This window comes from Phyllobates terribilis, unplaced genomic scaffold (genome assembly GCF_046119375.1).
Source record: "Phyllobates terribilis strain yellow unplaced genomic scaffold, ASM4611937v1 Scaffold_4__5_contigs__length_816908805, whole genome shotgun sequence".
Classification (NCBI taxonomy): Eukaryota; Metazoa; Chordata; class Amphibia; order Anura; family Dendrobatidae; genus Phyllobates; species Phyllobates terribilis.
The window spans coordinates 744022075-744048303 of NW_027362764.1; the positions used below are offsets into that span (position 1 = coordinate 744022075).

The following is a 26229-nucleotide window of genomic DNA, read 5'->3' on the forward strand; positions in this document are numbered from 1 at the left end:
TCGGGCCGCTTCGGTGCTTGACAGTCAACGAGTGTCTCCTCGGTCTCTATCGGTGGGGGCTGATCCTAGACTGTTGACCGGCGTTGTCTAGGTTGGGAGCCTTGACCATTGTACTTCGGGTCTTCGGTGCTTTACCGTTGATGAACACAGTCTGGACCATAACCAGTGTAGTCCTGGTCTTCGGTGCTTGACTGTCGTCGACTGGGTCCGGGCCTGACTGGTACGCACGGCTGCGGCCTGCTTTCTCACCTGCTGGAGCTGCATCGAGTGCGTCTGCCACCTTTCCTGGCGAAAAAATCTCCTCTCGTTTTGGCCCGCTGACCTTTTATATCGAAGGCTGGTCTTGTCACTGTCACCTGATCTGGGGGTACTGTCTAATTCTGTCCCCTCTGCAAATCTTCTCCTTGTGAATAGTTCCGCAGGGTTTTGTTCAAGTTTGGAGGCCGAACGGCTTTGCAGCACTTTGTCTCCTATGCTCCGTTCTCCTACATAATGACTTTGGGAACTTAGCTTTTGGGCTCATCCAGACATCAGTGATTTTTCTTGTGTGCAAAAAATGGTCCAAGTTTCATCAGTTTTTTTTTTTATCAGAGTTTCATCAGAGTTTGGTCAGTGTCAGTCTTTACCATCAAAGTTTCATCAGAGTTTGGTCAGAGTTTCAACAGTTTTTCTTGGATAAAAAATGAACTGGTCGAGGTTTCTAAAGGTTCTCTTATCAAACGGTCCTTGAAAAAAATCGGATGGCATCCAAGTGCTGTCCGATTTTTTTCACAGACCTATAGTCTTACATTGGGGAGTTTGATCCGAGACTCAGATCAAAATTGGCCATGTCTCAGTAATTTTCTGTGGAGCACTCGGTCCTCAAAAATATGTGGACATGTCAACAGCTCCATAGACTATGACAGGTATGATGAGTCCGAGTTATGAAAACTTTGATAGAACTCATATGTGAAAAACGAGCCCTTAGAGTAAAAATTGTGTAAACCTCAGGTTTGTGTGATTGTAAAGCAATGACCGCCTCAAGCAGTAGGACTTGTAGTGAGCACAATCGGGCCCAATAAATAATCCATGGGATCTGTACATGAAAGAGACCGAGACCGTTGTTGATAGCTGTGATATTACAGGCTTTCTGCCAAAGAAAGTTAATGACAAATTTCCGGCAGCTCTGCCTCAATCAGCAGCATCTAAGCCATAGAGCATATCAGGACAAAGGCTCTTGTTCTGTAATATGAGAAGATGCAGCCATTTCAGTAGTAGCTGTACAGGATTGTACACTCACTATAGTACTCTGTAATCACATGTACTAATGCAACGTATGCAAAACACTAAACTCAAGTCCAAAGCATTATTTAACGTTTAGGTTCTCCTTTAAATTTAGGGAACAGCGTATTCAAAATGATGTATAGTGACGCGCCCCCCCAGGGCCGCGGGGTACTCGGCAGCCGGGCCTCTGGATGCCGGTGGGGGGGTATCACGGTGGCTGACCCGGTCCGTGGCCCAGGGCAGTCAACAAAAGGGGAGTACTTTTATATGGGGTTTTTGGGATTTTTCGTGACGCCACCTGTGGATTGCGGCTAGAGGGAGCCGCCGCTGCGGAGCAGTCCTCTGGAGCTGGTGTTACGGCAGCAGGGATGGTGTGGCTCTCCACAGGTAGAGCTTGCTCCAGGGCAGTGTAGAATGTGTAAGGTGCGCTGGGCGTTGTAGTGCAGGGAGGGAACGATGGCGCAGACGAAATAACTGGACAGGTGCAGTGCAGTCATCCGTGTCTTTACTCACAGTTCTTTAGTTCCACAGGGAGCACTGTCAGCTTACAGCCTCCCGCGTCGCGCTGCATTCACCCGGCAGGGGTTCAGTTCTTCCTCAGGTGATTTTGGAATGCCTGACAGAACCCCACTTTCCTGTGTTCCTCTCTACACCGACTTCACACTGGTCTTTCTCCCTCATGCTCTGTGCTGCCCACTCTCAATCCCGTTCAGATGCTCTGAAGTCCTTCCTGTACGTCGGATCCCGGACCTGCTTGACCCTCCTGGGGATTAGAATGCGGCTTACGATCCCCCTGTCTTCTGACAGGTGCGGGCCGTACCCCCTAGGATCCCTTCTTAGAACGGAGCCTGCTCCCCTCCTGGGCCTCCAGACTTGGCCCTACTTGTGGAGCAGAGCTCCTAATGAGACTCTGCTCCTGGACTGTTCTTCTGAACTGCTCTCCTCTACTCATCTCTCCTATCTCCACCCCAAGATGGCTTCCCTATATATACTCCTACCAAAGTGCTCCCTCTAACTACTTCCTCCTGCCATACCCACTACTGGTTCCCCCTACCTTTTGAGTTCCCCCCACTTCAGCCAGTGTCAGGGCTCAGCAGCTGCGCTCTGCATGTTGCCCTTCCAGCCGGCCTGGAGCAGTGTAGTGTTGGATGCAGGTGTTGGGGTTCCGGGCAGCACTCCCTCCTTACCTGAGAGAAGAGAGACACCACACCTCTGGGTGAGGTGCAGTACCTCTGTGGCGACTGAACCCTCAGGGGAGCCACAATAGATGCAAAGAATTTCATTGTCAGACCATTAGTAGAGATGAGCAGACCCGAACTTTAAAGTTTGGGGGTTGTGTTCAAGTTTGGGTAAAGTTCTGGTACCCGAATCGAACTGTGGACTTAAGTTCGGTTTGTGTACCAAAACCCGAACTTCCACGGTTTCGCTCATCCCCACCCATTAGCAAACAGTATAGTGAGCGGTGACTGAATCCCCTCTGTGCATGCCCCCATCACTGAAAGCCGGCAGCTCCTGGGAGGAAATAAGTTTATTCCTCCAGGTAGCTGCACTTTCAGTACATAAGCCAGGCAGCATTGTAACGCTATTTACCTACAGATCATGATATGATAGAAGTACATAGCATTTACTCAGGTGACAGGTTCCCTTTAAAAGAAATTCATTGCAGCCCTGGACATTTTTATAACAACTCCTCATACGAAACTTATTAGGACATATTTATTAATATTATTTGCGCCAATTTCTTTGTGCAGAATGCATCATTTCATTGTCCTAAATGCATAAGACAAATTTATCAATGTTTTTTGCCATTTATTGCATATTTTTTAGCACCTACGAAAAACACTTAAAATTACAAGTAAAGGTGGTGTGGTTAAACTTTGGGTGTGAAGTAGAACATATTCACACCCAAAGAAACACATGAAACTGTCACGCTCGGGTTGGGAGAGCCGCCGGCCAGTCCGATTTCCACGGCCACCTGACTGCGCCCTAAGAAGTGTAGCTGAGGATTGGTGAGGGGCGAGTAAAGTGTTGCTTGTGTCCCAGGTGGTGCCAATGGGCGTGCTGACAAGTCGTTCTACCTTGGATAGGGCTTTTAAACAATATACAAGAGCAATAAACCAAATAATTTAAGAAATTTGGACCTTTAGGTTATGCTCACTGTGACATACAGAAGTAGTGCTGTTGCAGAGTGTGATATGCAGAAGTAGTGCAATTGCTTTAAAAGCATTCAGCAACTATTAGCAGTAACACAAGCACATGAGACAGGAAGTGTTGTGCTCCAGAAGCATCCAGCAACTAGAGGGGTTAACACAGTCACAGGAGAAGGGGAGTGTTTTAGCAGAGCCCCAGGGGGATTGTGGGGAAGTTGTTTACTGTCTGGCTGGACAGAAGAGAAAGGGTGTGTGTGTTCTGTATCTCACAGAAGCCCCCTGCAAGTGAAAAGGAGTCAAGTCAGGAGTGAAGCTAAGCACGGGTCAGGTAGAGTTCCTGAACTAGCAGTGTAGAGTATTGTTAGGCAGAAAGATAAGGACTGGAAGAAATGGTGTCACAGAGATAAACTCCCTCAGCAACCCCCCCACCTCCATCTCACTGTGCTGTAAAGAATGCTGTGTTCATTAATGTGCCTTTTGCATTAGACCTGTGCTGTCCTGTACTACTGGGAAGACTGTGAACTTCTGTGCTGCTAAGGAAACTGTACTGTTTGTCACTGGAGCCTGTTGCTGATAAGACTTAACTTGCACTGGCTGTGCGGCTTCTTATTAAATGCTACTGTTCTACCGTTTATGAGGACTCTTGTCAAGTGTGTCTGGTCAGCAAGTGAAACAACCTACATGTCTGTGCCTGAGGGTGAATACCCCTGTGTGCCTGAGAGAAGCCGCAGCACATGGTCTATGGTCGCCCTGAGTAACGGTTCCCCCAGGATTCCAAAGAATTCATGTAACCTGTCTCGCCCCTATCTGAACCTAGCAGCGTGTGTGTAACTAACATCACACACAGTGTTTTTGTAGTGTTTTTTGCTGCATCTTTTTTTATAAAGAAAATCAGCTGGGCTTTACAGTACCAACAAAAGCTATGAGATGTCAGAAATCTCATGCACACACTCGCTTTTTTTTTCCTGCCTGAATTTGAGAACTGCAGCGTTTTTTAACTCTGCAGCGCGTCAATTCTTTCAGCGTTTTTGCAGCATTTTTTCACCCATAGAAAGCAATGAGAGTACAAAAAACGCAGCAAACAGGTTTTTCTGTATTTTGCAGCATTTTTTTTTACTGAGTTTTTGGTTAATAAAGCTAATTTTATTAAACATGTACTGAAGTTAAATCGCACATATAATCCACATGCAAAAAAAACGCAGCTAAAAAACACAGCAAAACCCGTGTTTTGAATGCAGCAATTTTTGCTGCCACAAGAGCAGGTTTTGATTGTAGAAAAAAAAAACTGCATGTGAAGAGAGCCTTAAACTTTTGCAAAAAAAGGCAGCAATTTTACACTTATGTCGTACACAGATGAGCTGGATAAGGTTCCTGCAGGATGTATACTAGTGTATATACTGCCTACCATTATTTTAGCAATATTGCAGAATCCCTGTGAATACGGCATCTTTTTCAGGCTCAGTACTTAGTCTTTTCCTTGGTGATCCAGCGCTGATCCAGCTGCTCTGCCACCGCTCTTTGTTCAGATGATCCACCTATGGGACCGTATCGGAGAAGTTATCTGGAGAACCCCGAAGAATCCTCAGTTCTCCCGCCAGTTACCTTCTGCTGACCCACACATTTTTAAGACTAATAATAGTGATTTCACTTTTCTTTTTTTCTGTTGAGCTCCAACCTAATCCTTGTACTAGACATAGATTTCCCCTTAAACTTTCAAAGAAATGGCATTTCCAGACGGTTTCTATGGAAGCGATATCCTCGATGCATTTAACAATTGTCTGGATGGAGCAGGTGATAGACATCTCCACTGTACATAGGACGGCACGTAAAATAATAAGTTTCCTCAAAGAACTGAGAAAATTACCCTTCAGTAGGTAGTAGCAGTATGATGACGTACAATAGTCACATATCCAAGATGTAGGCCTTACGCACATTGCACAGCTCCACGTAGTAGTACAAAAAAGGCAAACACAGTTCTGGGATGTATTAAGAGAAGCATAGAGTCTAGGTCACGTGAAGTCATTGTCCTCCTTGGGCAGACCTCATCTGGAATACTGTGTCCAGTTCTGGGCAGCACATCATAAAAAAGACAAAAAAACTGGAGCAAGTTCAGAGAAGAGTGACAAGGATGGTGAGCGGACTGCAAACTATGTCCTGCCAGGAACGGTTAGAGGAGCTGGGAATGTTTAGCTTGCAAAAAAGAAGACTAAGAGGAGACTTAATAGCTGTCTACAAATATCAGAAGGGATGTCACAGTCTAGAGGGATCATCCTTATTCTCATTTGCACATGGAAACACGAGAAGCAATGGGATGAAACTGAAAGGGAGAAGATACAGATTAGATATTAGAAGAAACTTTTTGACAGTGATGGTGATCAATGAGAGGAACAGGCGGCCACGAGAGGTGGTGAGTTCTCCTTCCATAGAAGTCTTCAGAGGCTGGACAGACATCTGTCTGAGATGGTTTAGTGACTCCTGCACTGAGCAAGGGGTTGGCCATGATGACCCTGGAGGACCCCTCCAACTCTAACATTCTATGATTCTATGAGTACATAGAGGATCCTGTGTATCCAGAGACTTTTTATGTCTTTTTGCTCCCCAAAGTGCTATATGTCGGAGATATTCTCCCCTAGAAGCAATGAGGGGAACAAATTCCTAACATGCCATATGATAGGACATGCTATAGTTTGCTATATTGGATTGATACATAGGTATAGGAAGCTGCAACACATTCTTCTGTGTCCCCCGTCACACCTCCAATATCTATGAGTAGATACTGCATAACTTGAAGCTTGTATGCCCAAATACAATATTTCCAACAAGGTACTCAACTATCTCCCCAATCATAAGCCCCAGAACTTGGATGCGACTGCAGTCCCTGCACTCATTATAGTTACGGCAGTCATAGAGAAGAGAGACTCACAGCTAAATTGGGCCCTCATCATGGCAGTGGTCACCCCAGCACAATCCATATAACTTAATAGGAGTCCTGGCCCCCTCCTTTTAATGCCTCATAGGTGACTACTACCCCTGTGTTTGGTGCCTATGGAGAAGGGGAGACCCATGTAAGCTTCCAATACCCAAGGGAGAGACAAATTTTGCCAAGCCCAAAATAGAAAATTCTAGACAGCTTCCCTATCCTGATCCAGTTCATATCCCCATAATTTTCATTTATTTGCACCCTGCCTTCCAGGCCTTAAAGGCGACCTGTCACTTGCCATAAATGTGTGATTTTTTTAACTTGGTGTAAACGCCGCTGTTCTCCTGAATCCGATGGTGTTGTATTTATGCTCCTGCTCCTCTTCGTTTCTGAGATATCGCCCTCCTTTCCCTATACTGGATCCCAGTGGGAGTGGTCCTTAGCTCTTCTCTGTGGGCGTCTTTTTGAGGTCCACGCCTGCTTGGCTAACAAGACTAGATTAATGTACAGTAAAGAGAAGGCCATATCTCAGGAACGGAGAGGCGCAGAAACAAAAGAGAAACATCTCCGGATTCAGGAGAGCAGCGGCACCGGGTGAAAATATCACATCTTCATGGCAAGTGACAGGTCACCTTTAAAGGAAAAGAGTTTCACAACCAGAGGAGGACACCTACACAGGCTCATTTTGCCCACAGGTGTAGGACAATTTTGACACGATAGTGGGCCAGGTGAAAAGATTGCATGTGCCCCCTCTCAGCATAAGAAACCACATCACACCAAATGATGTAATATTTGGTGTGCACAAATGCACCATAAACTGCTCTCATCAGTGCCCAGGGTCAATGACTGTACAAACCATGCTCTGTTATGGTGGGAGATTATGGGAGATTATGGGAGATTTTGTGTCTGCACAGGACTGTGTGCAGGAAAAACTCAATCTCCTACAATGCAATGCTTCAGAAAAATAAATTTACAAAAAAAAATGATAACAAACTTTTATTATGTTGACTATTTAGAATGTACTTTTTTATCTAATAATCTCGCTCTTCTTTATGCCGTTTTAGGGTCGCTGGTTAAACTCATCTTAAAGGAGCCACGCAAAACAAATATTTATGACTGAGCTATGTCTTTAATGTCCCAAATGTCCTCCAGCACTTCCAACGACTCTACCGGACACCATCTTAACTCACAAAACATATTTCTATACATATTTTTTTTTTTTTCATATTAAACTTGACATTTGATTTTTCATTCATTTATTTGTTTCTTTTTTTCAGGAACAAACATATTATTTATATTTTTTAACTAACTTACTAAGTGAATAATTGTTTTGCTAATTTGGTGGGAAATAAACTTTGCAAGTGGGGGGGGGATTTATCAAAACTATTGCAAAGGAAAAAAAGAAGGGGCTGTCCAAAGCAATCAGATTCCACCTCGCATTTATCTTTGACTATTTGTAAAATAAAAGCAGCGATCTAATCGATTACTATGGGAAGCTGCTTCACATTTTCTTTGCTCCAACACCTTATAGCTCAGCTTCTTGGATCACTGTGACACAGGAAGAGGTTTAAAAATAATCTATTATCAAATCTTGACACTGTCTATTAATTTCAATGGGGGATGTGTAATGTTGTGCTTCTCCTGTGGGGGCGCTGCAGGGAAATTGAACACTTTCTCATGGATTCCTCCACATGATTGCAGGGATCAGCTTAAAGGGAACCTGTCATGTTGAACATGGTATTTGATCTGTAGGAACGATATTGTAGGGCAGGAAGAGCTGATCAGATGGATATACATTTTTTGTGGGGAAAGTTTCAGTAAACCTTGCATTTTATTAATTCAATTCCCTGGTGTTTGTATGCATAGGAGTCCAGTGGGCGGCCCTAGTCAGTGATTGACAGTTTTCCCTGTATGCAAATGCAGAGATAGCTGTTAATCACTAGTAGGACCGCCCACTGGACTCATGCGTAGGACCACCCATTGGACTCATGACTAGGGACGACCACTGGACTCATGACTAGGACCGCCCACTGGACTCATGAGTAGGACCGCCCACTGGACTCATGACTAGGACCACCCACTGGACTCATGCATACAAAAAAACAGGGATTTTAAAGAAAAAAAATACAAGTTATGCAAAATCTTTCCCAACAAACCTCCTTATTATTCTGCTCAACTTCTCCTTCGCTGTCCACAGACCGGACTACGTCTTCAATGTGACTGTCCCTTTAATCCTGGGGAACACTTCTTACAAAAAAGGATTGACAAAAGCAAACTACTCAGATATCTAGCGATATAAAATTGCTTTCCCCTGTATTTAGTTTCCATCCTTATTACCTATGATTCATTCTGCACACCAGATAACAGTAATGTATTAATAATGATCATTCATCAAAATCTTTTTTTGTCCCCACAATTATCGCAACTCCCAGTCCTCATTGATACAATTTCCAATGTTTTTTTCAATTCTAGATGTTAAATTTTCTTGTAAATCACCGGCAAATGCTGACATTGTGATTCTGGTGGACGGCTCGTGGAGCATCGGAAGACTTAACTTTAGACTTGTCCGCCTGTTCATAGAGAACCTGGTCAATGCATTCAACGTTGGCACTGATAAAACCAGGATAGGTAATGTGACGTTAACTATCTTTTAAGGAATTTGTAGAATTTATGTTAAGTGCTGCTCAGTGTGTTCTTCTTTCTGGTCCAGGTTTGGCGCAGTACAGTGGAGACCCCAGAATAGAATGGAACCTGAACACCTATGGCACCAAGGAAGCTGTGATAGACGCTGTCCGTAACCTCCCCTATAAAGGTGGAAACACACTCACAGGTACTGACATATCAATATCGATCGAGCTTTTAGCTGGGTAGAAAGGCAAAATGAGCAATTGTAAGTACACAGTGGTATATAATATGATTACTGCAGTATATACGGTATATCAAAAACTTTGATGGGAGGGTTGCTTCTTTAATTCTTATTAATAGTTGCAGTGCAGTGGTGAACGATATCTTTGGAGATACTATGATCTTATATTTATAGTCTAAAACTTTAACTGTGGTCAGAAATATCAATGGTCAGGAATATATCTAACATTACCCCTATGAACAAGAATATTTTTACATTTAAGGCAGCTCCCTATAGACAGAAACATAACTGCTGATTTTGTTCCATATAAAAACAAAATAATAAAAATATTACTACTATAATACTGCCCCTATGTACAAGAATATAACTACTATAATACTGCCCCTATGTACAAGAATATAACTACTATAATACTGCTCCTATGTACAAGAATATAACTACTATAATACTGCCCCTATGTACAAGAATATAACTACTATAATACTGCCCCTATGTACAAGAATATAACTACTATAATACTGCTCCTATGTACAAGAATATAACTACTATAATACTGCTCCTATGTACAAGAATATAGCTACTATAATACTGCCCCTATGTACAAGAATATAACTACTATAATACTGGCTATATGTACATGAATATAACTGCTATAATACTGCTCCTATGTACAAGAATATAACTACTATAATACTGCCCCTATGTACAAGAATATAGCTACTATAATACTGCTCCTATGTACAAGAATATAACTACTATAATACTGCCTCTATGTACAAGAATATAGCTACTATAATACTGCCGCTATGTACAAGAATATAACTACTATAATACTGGCTATATGTACATGAATATAACTGTTATAATACTGCTCCTATGTACAAGAATATAACTACTATAATACTGCCCCTATGTACAAGAATATAGCTACTATAATACTGCCCCTATGTACAAGAATATAACTACTATAATACTGGCTATATGTACATGAATATAACTGCTATAATACTGCTCCTATGTACAAGAATATAACTACTATAATACTGCCCCTATGTACAAGAATATAGCTACTATAATACTGCTCCTATGTACAAGAATATAGCTACTATAATACTGCTCCTATGTACAAGAATATAACTACTATAATACTGGGTATATGTACATGAATATAACTGCTATAATACTGCCCCTATGTACAAGAATATAACTACTATAATACTGCTCATTTGTACAAGAATATAACTACTATAATACTGCCCCTATGTACAAGAATATAGCTACTATAATACTGCTCATTTGTACAAGAATATAACTACTATAATACTGCCCCTATGTACAAGAATATAACTACTATAATACTGCTCCCTATGTACAAGAATATAACTACTATGATACTGCCCCTATGTACAAGAATATAACTACTATAATACTGCTCTTATGTACAAGAATGTAACTACTATAATACTGCTCCTATGTACAAGAATATAGCTACTATAATACTGCTCCCTATGTACAAGAATATAACTACTATAATAATGCTCTTATGTACAAGAATGTAACTACTATAATACTGCTCCTATGTACAAGAATATAACTACTATAATACTGCTCCCTATGTACAAGAATATAACTACTATAATACTGCCCCTATGTACAAGAATATAACTTCTATAATACTGCTCCTATGTACAAGAATATAACTACTATAATACTGCTGCAATGTACAAGAATATAACTACTATAATACTGGCTATATGTACAAGAATATAGCTACTATAATACTGCTCCCTATGTACAAGAATATAACTACTATAATACTGGCCCCTATGTACAAGAATATAACTACTATAATACTGCTCATTTGTACAAGAATATAACTACTATAATACTGCTCCTATGTACAAGAATATAACTACTATAATACTGCCCCTATGTACAAGAATATAACTACTATAATACTGTCCCCTATGTACAAGAATATAACTACTATAATACTGCCCCTATGTACAAGAATATAACTACTATAATACTGCTCCTATATACAAGAATATAACTACTATAATACTGCCCCTATGTACAAGAATATAACTACTATAATACTGCCCCTAAGTACAAGAATATAACTACTATAATACTGCCCCTAAGTACAAGAATATAACTACTATAATACTGCTCCTATGCACAAGAGTATAACTACTATAATACTGCCCCTATGTACAAGAATATAACTACTGTAATACTGCTCTTATGTACAAGAATGTAACTACTATAATACTGCCCCTATGTACAAGAATATAACTACTATAATACTACTCCCTATGTACAAGAATATAACTACTATAATACTGCTCCTATGTACAAGAATATAACTGCTATAATACTGCTCACTATGTACAAGAATGTAACTACTATAATACTGGCTATATGTACAAGAATATAACTACTATAATACTGCTCTTATAATACTGGCTATATGTACATGAATATAACTGCTATAATACTGCCCCTATGTACAAGAATATAACTACTATAATACTGCTCATTTGTACAAGAATATAACTACTATAATACTGCCCCTATGTACAAGAATATAGCTACTATAATACTGCTCATTTGTACAAGAATATAACTACTATAATACTGCCCCTATGTACAAGAATATAACTACTATAATACTGCTCCCTATGTACAAGAATATAACTACTATGATACTGCCCCTATGTACAAGAATATAACTACTATAATAATGCTCTTATGTACAAGAATGTAACTACTATAATACTGCTCCTATGTACAAGAATATAACTACTATAATACTGCTCCCTATGTACAAGAATATAACTACTATAATACTGCTCCTATGTACAAGAATATAACTTCTATAATACTGCTCCTATGTACAAGAATATAACTACTATAATACTGCTGCAATGTACAAGAATATAACTACTATAATACTGGCTATATGTACAAGAATATAGCTACTATAACACTGCCCCCTATGTACAAGAATATAACTACTATAATACTGCTCCCTATGTACAAGAATATAACTACTATAATACTGGCCCCTATGTACAAGAATATAACTACTATAATACTGCTCATTTGTACAAGAATATAACTACTATAATATTGCTCCTATGTACAAGAATATAACTACTATAATACTGCCCCTATGTACAAGAATATAACTACTATAATACTGTCCCCTATGTACAAGAATATAACTACTATAATACTGCCCCTATGTACAAGAATATAACTACTATAATACTGCTCCTATATACAAGAATATAACTACTATAATACTGCCCCTATGTACAAGAATATAACTACTATAATACTGCCCCTAAGTACAAGAATATAACTACTATAATACTGCCCCTATGTACAAGAATATAACTACTATAATACTGCTCCTATGCACAAGAGTATAACTACTATAATACTGCCCCTATGTACAAGAATATAACTACTGTAATACTGCTCTTATGTACAAGAATGTAACTACTATAATACTACTCCCTATGTACAAGAATATAACTACTATAATACTGCTCCTATGTACAAGAATATAACTGCTATAATACTGCTCACTATGTACAAGAATGTAACTACTATAATACTGCTCCCTATGTACAAGAATATTACTACTATAATACTGCTCCTATGTACAAGAATGTAACTACTATAATACTGCTCCTATGTACAAGAATGTAACTACTATAATACTACTCCCTATGTACAAGAATATTACTACTATAATACTGCTCCTATGTACAAGAATGTAACTACTATAATACTGCTCCTATGTACAAGAATGTAACTACTATAATACTGCCCCTATGTACAAGAATATAACTACTATAATACTGCTCCTATGTACAAGAATATAACTACTATAATACTGCCCCTATGTACAAGAATATAGCTACTATAATACTGCCCCTATGTACAAGAATATAACTACTATAATACTGGCTATATGTACATGAATATAACTGCTATAATACTGCTCCTATGTACAAGAATATAACTACTATAATACTGCCCCTATGTACAAGAATATAGCTACTATAATACTGCTCCTATGTACAAGAATATAACTACTATAATACTGGCTATATGTACATGAATATAACTGCTATAATACTGCCCCTATGTACAAGAATATAACTACTATAATACTGCTCATTTGTACAAGAATATAACTACTATAATACTGCCCCTATGTACAAGAATATAGCTACTATAATACTGCTCATTTGTACAAGAATATAACTACTATAATACTGCCCCTATGTACAAGAATATAACTACTATAATACTGCTCCCTTTGTACAAGAATATAACTACTATGATACTGCCCCTATGTACAAGACTATAACTACTATAATACTGCCCTATGTACAAGAATATAACTACTATAATACTGCTCTTATGTACAAGAATGTAACTACTATAATACTGCTCCTATGTACAAGAATATAGCTACTATAATACTGCTCCCTATGTACAAGAATATAACTACTATAATACTGTTCTTATGTACAAGAATGTAACTACTATAATACTGCTCCTATGTACAAGAATATAACTACTATAATACTGCTCCCTATGTACAAGAATATAACTACTATAATACTGCCCCTATGTACAAGAATATAACTACTATAATACTGCTCTTATGTACAAGAATATAACTACTATAATACTGCTGCAATGTACAAGAATATAACTACTATAATACTGGCTATATGTACAAGAATATAGCTACTATAACACTGCCCCCTATGTACAAGAATATAACTACTATAATACTGCTCCCTATGTACAAGAATATAACTACTATAATACTGTCCCCTATGTACAAGAATATAACTACTATAATACTGCTCATTTGTACAAGAATATAACTACTATAATACTGCTCCTATGTACAAGAATATAACTACTATAATACTGCCCCTATGTACAAGAATATAACTACTATAATACTGTCCCCTATGTACAAGAATATAACTACTATAATACTGCCCCTATGTACAAGAATATAACTACTATAATACTGCTCCTATATACAAGAATATAACTACTATAATACTGCCCCTATGTACAAGAATATAACTACTATAATACTGCTCCTATGTACAAGAGTATAACTACTATAATACTGCCCCTATGTACAAGAATATAACTACTATAATACTGCTCTTATGTACAAGAATGTAACTACTATAATACTGCCCCTATGTACAAGAATATAACTACTATAATACTGCTCCTATGTACAAGAATATAACTACTATAATACTGCTCTTATGTACAAGAATATAACTACTATAATACTGCCCCTAAGTACAAGAATATAACTACTATAATACTGCCCCTATGTACAAGAATATAACTACTATAATACTGCTCCTATGTACAAGAGTATAACTACTATAATACTGCCCCTATGTACAAGAATATAACTACTATAATACTGCTCTTATGTACAAGAATGTAACTACTATAATACTGCCCCTATGTACAAGAATATAACTACTATAATACTACTCCCTATGTAAAAGAATATAACTACTATAATACTGCTCCTATGTACAAGAATATAACTGCTATAATACTGCTCCTATGTACAAGAATATAAGTACTATAATACTGCTCCTATGTACAAGAATATAACTACTATAATACTACTCCCTATGTACAAGAATATAACTACTATAATACTGCTCCTATGTACAAGAATATAACTGCTATAATACTGCTCCTATGTACAAGAATATAACTACTATAATACTGCTCCCTATGTACAAGAATATAACTACTATAATACTGCTCTTATGTACAAGAATGTAACTACTATAATACTGCTCCCTATGTACAAGAATATAACTACTATAATACTGCCCCTATGAATAAGAATATAACTACTATAATACTGCTCTTATGTACAAGAATGTAACTACTATAATACTGCCCCTATGTACAAGAATATAACTACTATAATACTGCTCTTATGTACAAGAATGTAACTACTATAATACTGCTCCCTATGTACAAGAATATAACTACTATAATACTGCCCCTATGTATAAGAATATAACTACTATAATACTGCTCTTATGTACAAGAATATAACTACTATAATACTGCCCCTATGTACAAGAATATAACTACTATAATACTGCTCTTATGTACAAGAATGTAACTACTATAATACTGCTCACTATGTACAAGAATATAACTACTATAATACTGGCCCTATGTACAAGAATATAACTACTATAATACTGCTCTTATGTACAAGAATGTAACTACTATAATACTACTCCCTATGTACAAGAATATAACTACTATAATACTGCCCCTATGTACAAGAATATAACTACTATAATACTGCTCCTATGTACAGGAATATAACTACTATAATACTGCTCTTATGTACAAGAATGTAACTACTATAATACTGCTCACTATGTACAAGAATATAACTACTATAATACTGCTCCCTATGTACAAGAATATAACTACTATAATACTGCTCTTATGTACAAGAATGTAACTACTATAATACTGCTCACTATGTACAAGAATATAACTACTATAATACTGGCCCTATGTACAAGAATATAACTACTATAATACTGCTCTTATGTACAAGAATGTAACTACTATAATACTACTCCCTATGTACAAGAATATAACTACTATAATATTGCCCCTATGTACAAGAATATAACTACTATAATACTGCTCACTATGTACAAGAATATAACTACTATAATACTGGCCCTATGTACAAGAATATAACTACTATAATACTGCTCTTATGTACAAGAATGTAACTACTATAATACTACTCCCTATGTACAAGAATATAACTACTATAATACTGCTCCTATGTACAAGAATATATCTACTATAATACTGCTCACTATGTACAAGAATATAACTACTATAATACTGGCCCTATGTACAAGAATATAACTACTATGATTGTGTATCCCTTCACTATTCCATTGTTCCCTAGGATTGGCCTTAACATACATCCTGGAAAACAGTTTTAAACCAGAAGCAGGAGCAAGAACAGACCTTCCAAAGATTGGTATTTTGATTACGGATGGAAAATCTCAAGATGATGTTATTCCACCTGCCAAGAGCCTGAAAGATGCAGGAATTGAACTGTTCGCTATTGGTAAGAGCTGAGGGATCATTCATCTGCTGTTTAATTGGAGTTTATGTTTTACTATTATTATTTCTTTTCGTTGATTTCCTTGAGAACTTTACATATGAGATACATAAAAACCAAGTATAAATAATCTGAGCTCACTGAGTGACAGATTGGTACTAAGAAAAGTCATGTCAGTGATCTATGAAGGAAAGTTTTTTACAAAATGGTTAAAGTTGGATAATAGTGGCAGGATAATTGCTTTTCTGAAGAGAGGGGCTTCAGGTTGCTTTTGAATATTAGAATGGTGGAAAAAAGTGTCGGGTTGGGTTCATGTTGTGACTGTAGTGTATTTATTTAGAGTGTTTTTTCTAAAATTTTGGCCAGACACATATGGGCACAGTTATCTATACTGTCTATTTCTCAGACAGTGGCTTCTTAAAGGGAATCTATCACTAGATTCATGCTGCCCTAATCACGGGCAGTATGAATCAGAGACAATCTCTGTGATTGCAGACACGTATGTTTTATTATGAAACTTTCCAGCTTTTCAAAGAAAACAAAGTTCGAAAAGCCAGCCAAAGACTATAGGCAGAGACCTGACTAGTCCAGCTCCGGCCTCAGTCTGTTTTTTCCAGCTCCAGTTAATTGCAGGTTTCTTCCGTGTAAACATATGGAGAGACCTGTCAATTAATTTGAGCGGGGCAGGAGGGGCCGCACGGGACTAGTCAGGTCTCTCCCTAAAGTCCCTGACATGAATCTATTGACAGGTTCCCTTTAAAACGCGCCAGATTTATTATCACAATGGCTACTGCTGATTGATAAATCAGGCGCATCTATAAACTACTGTCTAATCTAAATTTCCACCACCTATTACTTTGCTTATTACTTTTTTTTTGCGATGATTGCAGGAAAACGAGGCAGCAAAAAGTTAACCCCGTGTGCAATGTGTGAACCCACCCTCATATGTTGTGTTAGTAAGTTCCCAATTATAGAGGACGTGACGCGCCCCCCTGGGCCGTGGGGTACTCGGTGCCGGGACGGTCGATGCTGTGGGATGTCACAGTGGCGGTGACCCAATCCGTGACCCAGGGCGGTCAATAAAAGGGGTTTTAAAGAAAAGGGAATAGAGTTTTTAAAGTTAATGTTCGTGACGCCACCTGTGGTATGTGGCTACATGGGGCCGCCGCCGCGGTGCCGATTCTCTGGAGCTGATGATGACGCGGCAGAGTTGGTTCAGCTCTCCACAGGTAGAGCTAAGTTTGAGAGCGGTGCTGTGATGGTTAATGATGAGGTAGATGTTGCTGTGCAGTGTAGTGCAGGGGATGGTGCAGATAATAATGCTAGGACACAGTGGGGTGCAGTCTTCAAGGTTTACTCACAGTTGTTGACCTCCAGGTTACCAGCACTAGAGTAACCTCCCACGTCGTCCTGCGTTCACCAAGGAAGGGGTTCAGCAATCTCTCAAGTAACTCAGGAGTACTTAAACGGGACCCCTTTCTATGTGCATTCCTCGGTCGTCTTCCTGCGCTGGCTCTCACCCTCCTGCCCTGCGCCTCACAATCAGTGTCCCAAGCCGGTAGCCTCGAACTTGTCGGGTGACCTGCAGTCCCCTGGACCCTCTGTGGCCACCTTTTCGGCAATGTAATTGTGGTTGTTGGCAGCTGCACCTTGCAAGTACAGCAGCCTCTGGTTTCTAGCTGAGCCTTGTAGTTCTCCACTAGTTTAGGGGCCGGACCCCTCTGTGGCCTGATCCCTCTACGTTCCTGCAGATTCGGGCGCACGGGTGGCATCCGCACTTCCCGTGCCCCTAGGATCCCTTCTGTTCCTCTTGGAGCCTTCCTCTGCCCCTGTCCCCTCTCTCTATTTCCTGGGCCTCTCTTACTAGGCCCCACTCCTCTCAACTTCTGATCCAAGCACTGGAGCCAGGAGCCTGGACCTCCTCCACTGCTCTCCTGAGCAGAACTCGCTGCTTCTAGATGGTTCCATTCCTTCTTATACTCCCACTGAATTGCTCCCCTAAACTACTTCCTCCACCCACACCCACTACATGGTTCCACCCTCCAGCCAGTGACCAGGGACTGTGCTTAGGAGCAATCTTGCCCTGCCCTCTGAAGTGGAGTGTAATGGATGCAAGTGTGTGGGTCCCGGGCAGTACTCCATCCTTACCTGAGAGTGGGATACCACACCTCTCTGGGTGAGATGCAGCACCTCTGTGACGAATGAACCCGCAGGAGCGCCACAGATCCATGAGAAAAATCGTAAATGTATATCATTAGTAGGATTTCTGAATGAATTTTCTGGGCAGTGGGTAGCTGTGATGCTGAGTCACTACTCACGGACAAGCCGTGAGACAGGGTAGTCAGGAGGTCCGAGGTCAGCTACCAGAGGGGCTCGTAGTACAGAGGGGTAAGTCAATCAAATGCCAGAAGGGTACATTAAACCAAGGAGTACAACAAATGGATAGTCAGAGGCCAAGTTCTGGGTCAGATACCTGAGGTCAGAGAGCGTCAGAAGCAGAAGGGATAATCCACAAGAAGCATCACAACAGATCCAAAGTCTTAAACAAGATCAGAAGTCAGATACAGAGCAAGCAAACACACCTAACTAAGCAAAATGTCATGCTAGGTATGGGAAGAACCCAGCATGTGACAACGGGAAAAGGGGGGAAGCTCAGAAACTAGGGAAAGGGGGAGTGGAGACCCTTAAAAAAATCTAACAACACCCAGACTCCCCTGTCGTCCCTGGATAGGTTCCGCACCTATCACTGAGCAGGATACCTTAGCTCTGGCTGACCCTAGAGTTAGGCCCTAGGTAAGGAGGGGGAGTGGTGAGCGCTAGTCAGCCCCACTACAACTAAAGACAAACCAGGGAAACAGACAAGGGGATACACTTAGCTTTGAGAAGACACCAGAGTGATCATGACTACAATCCACAAAGGAACTCCAAGGAGGATCTAGCCGACTGCTAGATTTCCAGGCCTGAACAAAGGAATTAGCTCTATCACCAGCAACTCTCTGGAGAAACTGAGTGTATTTAAAGATCCAACAAGGGTGTGTTAATTAGTAGCAGAAGGTGGAGATCACCACTGGGTCCTATAAAGGGAGGGATGATGAAAGGATCAAGAAGGTGTCTGCAAGGCCAAGCGCAGTGACCTTCTACAGCCAGATCCAAAATAACTGTCTGTCAAACCTGACACACCCGTAACACAAAGCTACAACTGACAATCAGCTGCTCACAGCTAGCCAGCTAAGGCACCTGAGGAAATGCTCGCAGGCAAACCGATAGCTCAGCACACCCCAGATTCTGAAGGGCGGCTGAACTGTCACAGCGTCTCTAGACCACATTCAGTTATGAAACCGTGGCAGCCATTGACAGGACTGGGAGACAGGAGAAGATGTAGAGTGATAAGGGGAGCAGTGGATTAATGATGGATTGGAGAGGTGAGGTGCAAGAGTGTTAGAGGTGGTAACAAAAAGGGTGTTGCAGTAATCTATGTGGGAAATTATGAGAGCATAAACAAGTATTTAGGATAGCTCTGTAGCTATTTAAGGGGTTTATGTCTCTGTTTATATGTCTTGGTAGGTTATGTGAATGTAATAGAGAGACTGGGATTCCCCTCTCCTTGCCAGAAGAGAGAGTAGCTATAAAGAATATTTCTTATCTAGGAGGACTTAAAACAGCCAATTATCACAGGAAATATGTATTACCTTATTTTCCCTGTGGGGGAGCTAACAGATTCCTTCACAGATTACAGATTTCTAGTTTAAAGGGAGTTTCCAAAGCTAACATCCATAAATTAATGGATAGATAGATAGATAGATAGATAGATAGATAGATAGATAGATATGAGAATGAGCTAGATATTAGACAGATACTATAGATAGGTAAAAGTGGAGTTATGGCTTACTTGGTGGGGTTAGCTAATCTGTTGGTAAGGGTGAGCAGCACAGATTGGAGTCATTGATACAGCAGAGCTGGACTTGCTGGACAGCATGTGAAATCATGAGGACCAGTACAAATAGATTTGCTGAATGGCAGGTTGATGAGCAGAGCTGGAAGTACTAGATACAGCAAAGTCAAATGTGCGAACAGCACAGGAACAGCAAAGTAGGCAATTTGGCACCTTGTTGCAGGGATACAGTAGCTCACAGGAATAGCAGAAATGTGTAGGTTGGCAGATACCATGATCCAGCAGAGTTTTTGGTGCAGACAGCATACAGGAATAACAGACACGAATAAGTTATCAAGTACCTTGATAGCAGAGTTGAGAGGTGTGGACAGCACCAGGAATAGTAAAGATGAGTAAGTTATCAGGTACCTTGATAGCAAAGTTGAGGGTGCAAATGTAGCACCCTGAGGATTCGGCTGCTACAGGGGTATTGCACCTCAACCCAGAGGTGTGATATTCCACTCCCGGGTAAGGATGGAGTGTGGACCTGAGCTCGGTAGGCTGCATGCACTACACACATCCCATTTCCGAGGAACAGACCAACGGTACTCCCACTTAGAAATGTGCAGGTACGACCGAGTCTGTTCCTGGCTGGAGTGGGAGGGGGGTGGTACATCCCAAGTAGTGTAGGGGCAGATAGGGGGAGCAGCCTGGGTAAAGATAGGAGCTCATTGGGTGCTGGTCACCTGAGCTCACATATAGAGGGAGTATATAAGGTGGGCACCATCAAAGATCAGGGTCAGTCTGTCAGAGTCAGCAAGAAGCAGAGGTCCAGATGAGCCTGCAGAGAGAGAGTGGAGCAGAGAAGGAAAGACCCAGAGAGGGAAGAAGAAAGGACTCTGAGAACCCAAATTCAATCCCCGGGTGAAGAGTCGGCAATAGGGTACCGGATCCCAAACTGGTGGGGGCAAAAGCACACCTCAGCCAGAGACCGGAGGCCGTGGGCAGCGTCTGCCACGGCCACCCACCACATCCACCCCGAAGGCAAACCACGTGGAGGGTCAGGGAACCCAAGGCCAAGGGTGTCCCAACAGAAGGCCCGAGGGAGCTGGACCTAGGTGGATCACTAGTGGGGACGGCCAGAGGAAAGGACAGAAGGAGAGCTCAGGGTCACGCTCCGGACTTGTTTGGGGGTTTGCTGAATCCAGGACCTGGTGGACGCAGCACGGCTCGGGTGGTCACTTGAAGCTGGAGTGACCGGAACATCAGCAGTGAGTAAATACCCTAAACTGCACAACCCGACTCTGTCTTCATTTAACATCTATGCTGCACCACCACAACCCCCATCCTCTGCACCTGACCCCCTGAGGCTATACCCCACCCGTTGGGGGTTATACTACCAAAAGCTGCACCAACACCATCAGCCTCAGCGGACCCTGCTGCAGCGGCGGCCATAGTGACCGCAATACAACGGGTGGCGTAGTCGACATTAAGAACTTAATAACATCTGTAGGACTGCCACATACAACTGAGCTTGACACCCTGGGCACGGACCGGGTCACAGCCACTCGGAAGACTACAACCCCCATCTGATCCGGCTCCGGGTATTCCCCTAAAGAATATGGCCCAGGGGGCGCATCAACTTTGGCGTAGTCGGCAGGATTACGTGCCCCCAACAACCGGGTACTGCGTGCCTGAAGAAAAGAACAAGTTTACCTCAAAAAGAAGTCTCCTGCCGGTTCCGGAGGGTCCCCGCCATCGGACCCCATCACAGGTCGATTCCAGTCGGTTTTCCGCCATTAACAGCGTTTTCCCGCCATCTGCAGAGTTTCCCGCCACTGGGAGACGATTCCCGCCATTTCCAAAGGTTTCCCGCCTTGGAAGAGCGGACGCCATTATGGGCGTGCCAGAGGGTGGCAGGAGGCCACCTCCCATCGTGGGCCAGGACCGAAAATGGCGCCAAAAGTGGAAACCGCCCCCACCAACAGAGACTGTGATGCTAGAGGTGTCTGTCAGCGTGAAAGAACTGCCCCTGGAGCTGACAATCACCAAGTGGCCCCGGGACCGCCCTCGAAGTGGGAGGACTGAGAAGAAGAGAGCAAAGATGGGTGTCGCTTGGAGCAGTCTGGAGCGAGCGCACCCGGAGGCAAGAAGCCTGGAGAAGAGTATCGGAGGAGCTTACCCGGAGATGGCGAGAAAGCAGAGCAGCACCGGCCCGTTGGCCAGGAGCCTGCTAGAAACAGAGGAGGGAGAGCAGAGCAGCACCGGCCCGCTGGCCAGGAGCCTGCTGGAGACAACTGTAGGAGAGCAGAGCAGCACCGACCCGCTGGTCAGGAGCCTGCTGGAAACAACGACCCCACTAGGCCTAGTGGAGGTCCTAGCACAGCTCCCCCGAGACCGGGAGTGTGCGCAGACCGCTCTGGAGGGCCTCGCAAGGAGGATGGCCCGGGTGCAGCGAGAGACGTTGGCGGAGTGGAGCCGTGAGATGGCCCAGCAGACCGAGACCTGTCAGCGGAGCACGCCACCCGAGACGAGGAGACAGACCGCCTCTGAGGATGGCGCAGGAGGACTGAAGGCCGGAGACGGCGCCGAGAAGGGAGCCGAACGAGTGGAGGCAGGTAAAGGGGACGTCTATACCCCAAACCGGGAAACCGCGTACCTGCCCCAGCTCCCCGTCGCAGAGCCCGAAGTCTATCCTGCCGTGCCCGTCGCTGCAACGTCACCGCCGCAGACTAGGCCTCAAACGGGAGCCGCGACCCCTGTGACGTCACACGCCTCGACCCCGAGCGTGACCAAGCAGGAAGTACCACCAGCCTGGTCGCAAGGCCTAGTACCCCCGGGCGCCGCAATACCAACAGCGCCCCCTACCTCCGCGGAGCCACCGGCCTGGTCGCAGGGCCAAGTAGCCCAGGGCGCCGCCGTCCTTACGGTGCCCTTCACTTTCCAGATACCCCAGGCCTGGCCGCAAGGCCCGGGCAACTCGGGCGCTAACACCACTGCGCCCATAAGACCAAGAGTGCCGCATCTGGGAGAGGACCTGTTTATCCAACACACGTGCCCGGATGGGCAGCCTTTCATCTGGCCCCAGGAATATCATGAACTGGAACGGCAGAGGAAGGCTGGGGCCATGTGTGCACCCCTGATCCCGGCTCCAAAGCCCGTAAAGAGGATCTCGCCCCCGCTAGAAGAGACCCAGTTTGAGTGGGACCCCACCGGAGAAGACCTCATGGGGTTCACTCAGGAGACTCGGGCAGCTGCAGCGGAGCGTGCTGAGTGCTGCCGCCAACAGCTCGAGGTCTTCGAGAGGGAGCGGAGAGAGAGGCGGGTCCGGGAACAGCAAGCTCAAATAAGGAGCGCGGAGCAGAAGAGCCGGGCCAGGAGAGACCCCCGTGCAGCGCATAGTCCCCGCACCACCGGGACTGTGATCAAGTTTAACATGCAGCATGGGTGGGGCTTCATCCGAGACCACCGCACCCTAGGCGACGTCTTCGTGACCAGGAGAGACGTTGAGTCCCACCTACCGGAGGGACACAGAGGTCGTGACCTTTACATCGGGGACGAGGTCACCTTCACCCGGCACAAGTGTGCCAAGGGACCCTACGCCCTCCATGTGCATCGCCTGACGGAGGAAGAGCTGCGGTGTGAGGGGGAAGAACAAGAGGACCCGGACGGGTCTGAAGCTAAAGGAAAACATAAAGAAAGAGCAGGAGGACGTCGTCGTTAAGTACAGCGAAGCAGAAGCTGTATATAGTTGCCCGTCGGGGCACCGTGAACTGTTACTGCTGCTATCATAGTCCCCGTTGGGACCAGCAAGTGTGAACTGTTTACCCGTTTAACCCTTAAATCCCACTGACCGAGGACTGAGAGCGGTCATTCCTCCCTATTCCCATTACCTGGCCGAGGACTGAGAGCGGCCACCTTCCCTTTTGTATATAGTTGCGCGTCCTAAAGCGCCCCCTACCGGTTTTATAGGAAAACCATTTTTCAAGAAAAGACTGTCGCACTTTACCCGGTCACACGTTGCACAGTGACCGGAGGAGGAGCCAGAGGCGACGAGAATGTTTTATATGAAAAGTTTTATGATGCTGCTAATATATGTTGTTTTATATGTTTTTATTATGTTGTTTATATGAAAAAAAATTGTATGTTTTGTGGTGTTTTGTTCTTACAGCCCGAGGACGTGCTGTGATTTACCAGGGGGGAATGTAGCACCCTGAGGATTCGGCTGCTACAGGGGTATTGCACCTCAACCCAGAGGTGTGATATTCCACTCCCGGGTAAGGATGGAGTGTGGACCTGAGCTCGGTAGGCTGCATGCACTACACACATCCCATTTCCGAGGAACAGACCAACGGTACTCCCACTTAGAAATGTGCAGGTACGACCGAGTCTGTTCCTGGCTGGAGTGGGAGGGGGGTGGTACATCCCAAGTAGTGTAGGGGCAGATAGGGGGAGCAGCCTGGGTAAAGATAGGAGCTCATTGGGTGCTGGTCACCTGAGCTCACACATAGAGGGAGTATATAAGGTGGGCACCATCAAAGATCAGGGTCAGTCTGTCAGAGTCAGCAAGAAGCAGAGGTCCAGATGAGCCTGCAGAGAGAGAGTGGAGCAGAGAAGGAAAGACCCAGAGAGGGAAGAAGAAAGGACTCTGAGAACCCAAATTCAATCCCCGGGTGAAGAGTCGGCAATAGGGTACCGGATCCCAAACTGGTGGGGGCAAAAGCACACCTCAGCCAGAGACCGGAGGCCGTGGGCAGCGTCTGCCACGGCCACCCACCACATCCACCCCGAAGGCAAACCACGTGGAGGGTCAGGGAACCCAAGGCCAAGGGTGTCCCAACAGAAGGCCCGAGGGAGCTGGACCTAGGTGGATCACTAGTGGGGACGGCCAGAGGAAAGGACAGAAGGAGAGCTCAGGGTCACGCTCCGGACTTGTTTGGGGGTTTGCTGAATCCAGGACCTGGTGGACGCAGCACGGCTCGGGTGGTCACTTGAAGCTGGAGTGACCGGAACATCAGCAGTGAGTAAATACCCTAAACTGCACAACCCGACTCTGTCTTCATTTAACATCTATGCTGCACCACCACAACCCCCATCCTCTGCACCTGACCCCCTGAGGCTATACCCCACCCGTTGGGGGTTATACTACCAAAAGCTGCACCAACACCATCAGCCTCAGCGGACCCTGCTGCAGCGGCGGCCATAGTGACCGCAATACAACGGGTGGCGTAGTCGACATTAAGAACTTAATAACATCTGTAGGACTGCCACATACAACTGAGCTTGACACCCTGGGCACGGACCGGGTCACAGCCACTCGGAAGACTACAACCCCCATCTGATCCGGCTCCGGGTATTCCCCTAAAGAATATGGCCCAGGGGGCGCGTCAACTTTGGCGTAGTCGGCAGGATTACGTGCCCCCAACAACCGGGTACTGCGTGCCTGAAGAAAAGAACAAGTTTACCTCAAAAAGAAGTCTCCTGCCGGTTCCGGAGGGTCCCCGCCATCGGACCCCATCACAGGTCGATTCCAGTCGGTTGTCCGCCATTAACAGCGTTTTCCCGCCATCTGCAGAGTTTCCCGCCACTGGGAGACGATTCCCGCCATTTCCAAAGGTTTCCCGCCTTGGAAGAGCGGACGCCATTATGGGCGTGCCAGAGGGTGGCAGGAGGCCACCTCCCATCGTGGGCCAGGACCGAAAATGGCGCCAAAAGTGGAAACCGCCCCCACCAACAGAGACTGTGATGCTAGAGGTGTCTGTCAGCGTGAAAGAACTGCCCCTGGAGCTGACAATCACCAAGTGGCCCCGGGACCGCCCTCGAAGTGGGAGGACTGAGAAGAAGAGAGCAAAGATGGGTGTCGCTTGGAGCAGTCTGGAGCGAGCGCACCCGGAGGCAAGAAGCCTGGAGAAGAGTATCGGAGGAGCTTACCCGGAGATGGCGAGAAAGCAGAGCAGC

General features: G+C 43.8%; 1 protein-coding gene across 2 annotated transcripts in view; it reads left to right on the forward strand.

The window, feature by feature from the left end:
- The window catches only part of COL14A1 (collagen type XIV alpha 1 chain), a 202448-nt gene that overhangs the window by 65926 nt on the left and 110293 nt on the right, over positions 1–26229 (forward strand). For both annotated transcript variants that reach the window (XM_073679829.1, XM_073679830.1), the window contains exons 6-8: positions 8806–8961; positions 9044–9163; positions 16242–16406. In XM_073679829.1, coding sequence (XP_073535930.1) covers positions 8806–8961; positions 9044–9163; positions 16242–16406 — 441 coding nt within the window. The remainder of the gene's footprint in view (positions 1–8805; positions 8962–9043; positions 9164–16241; positions 16407–26229) is intronic.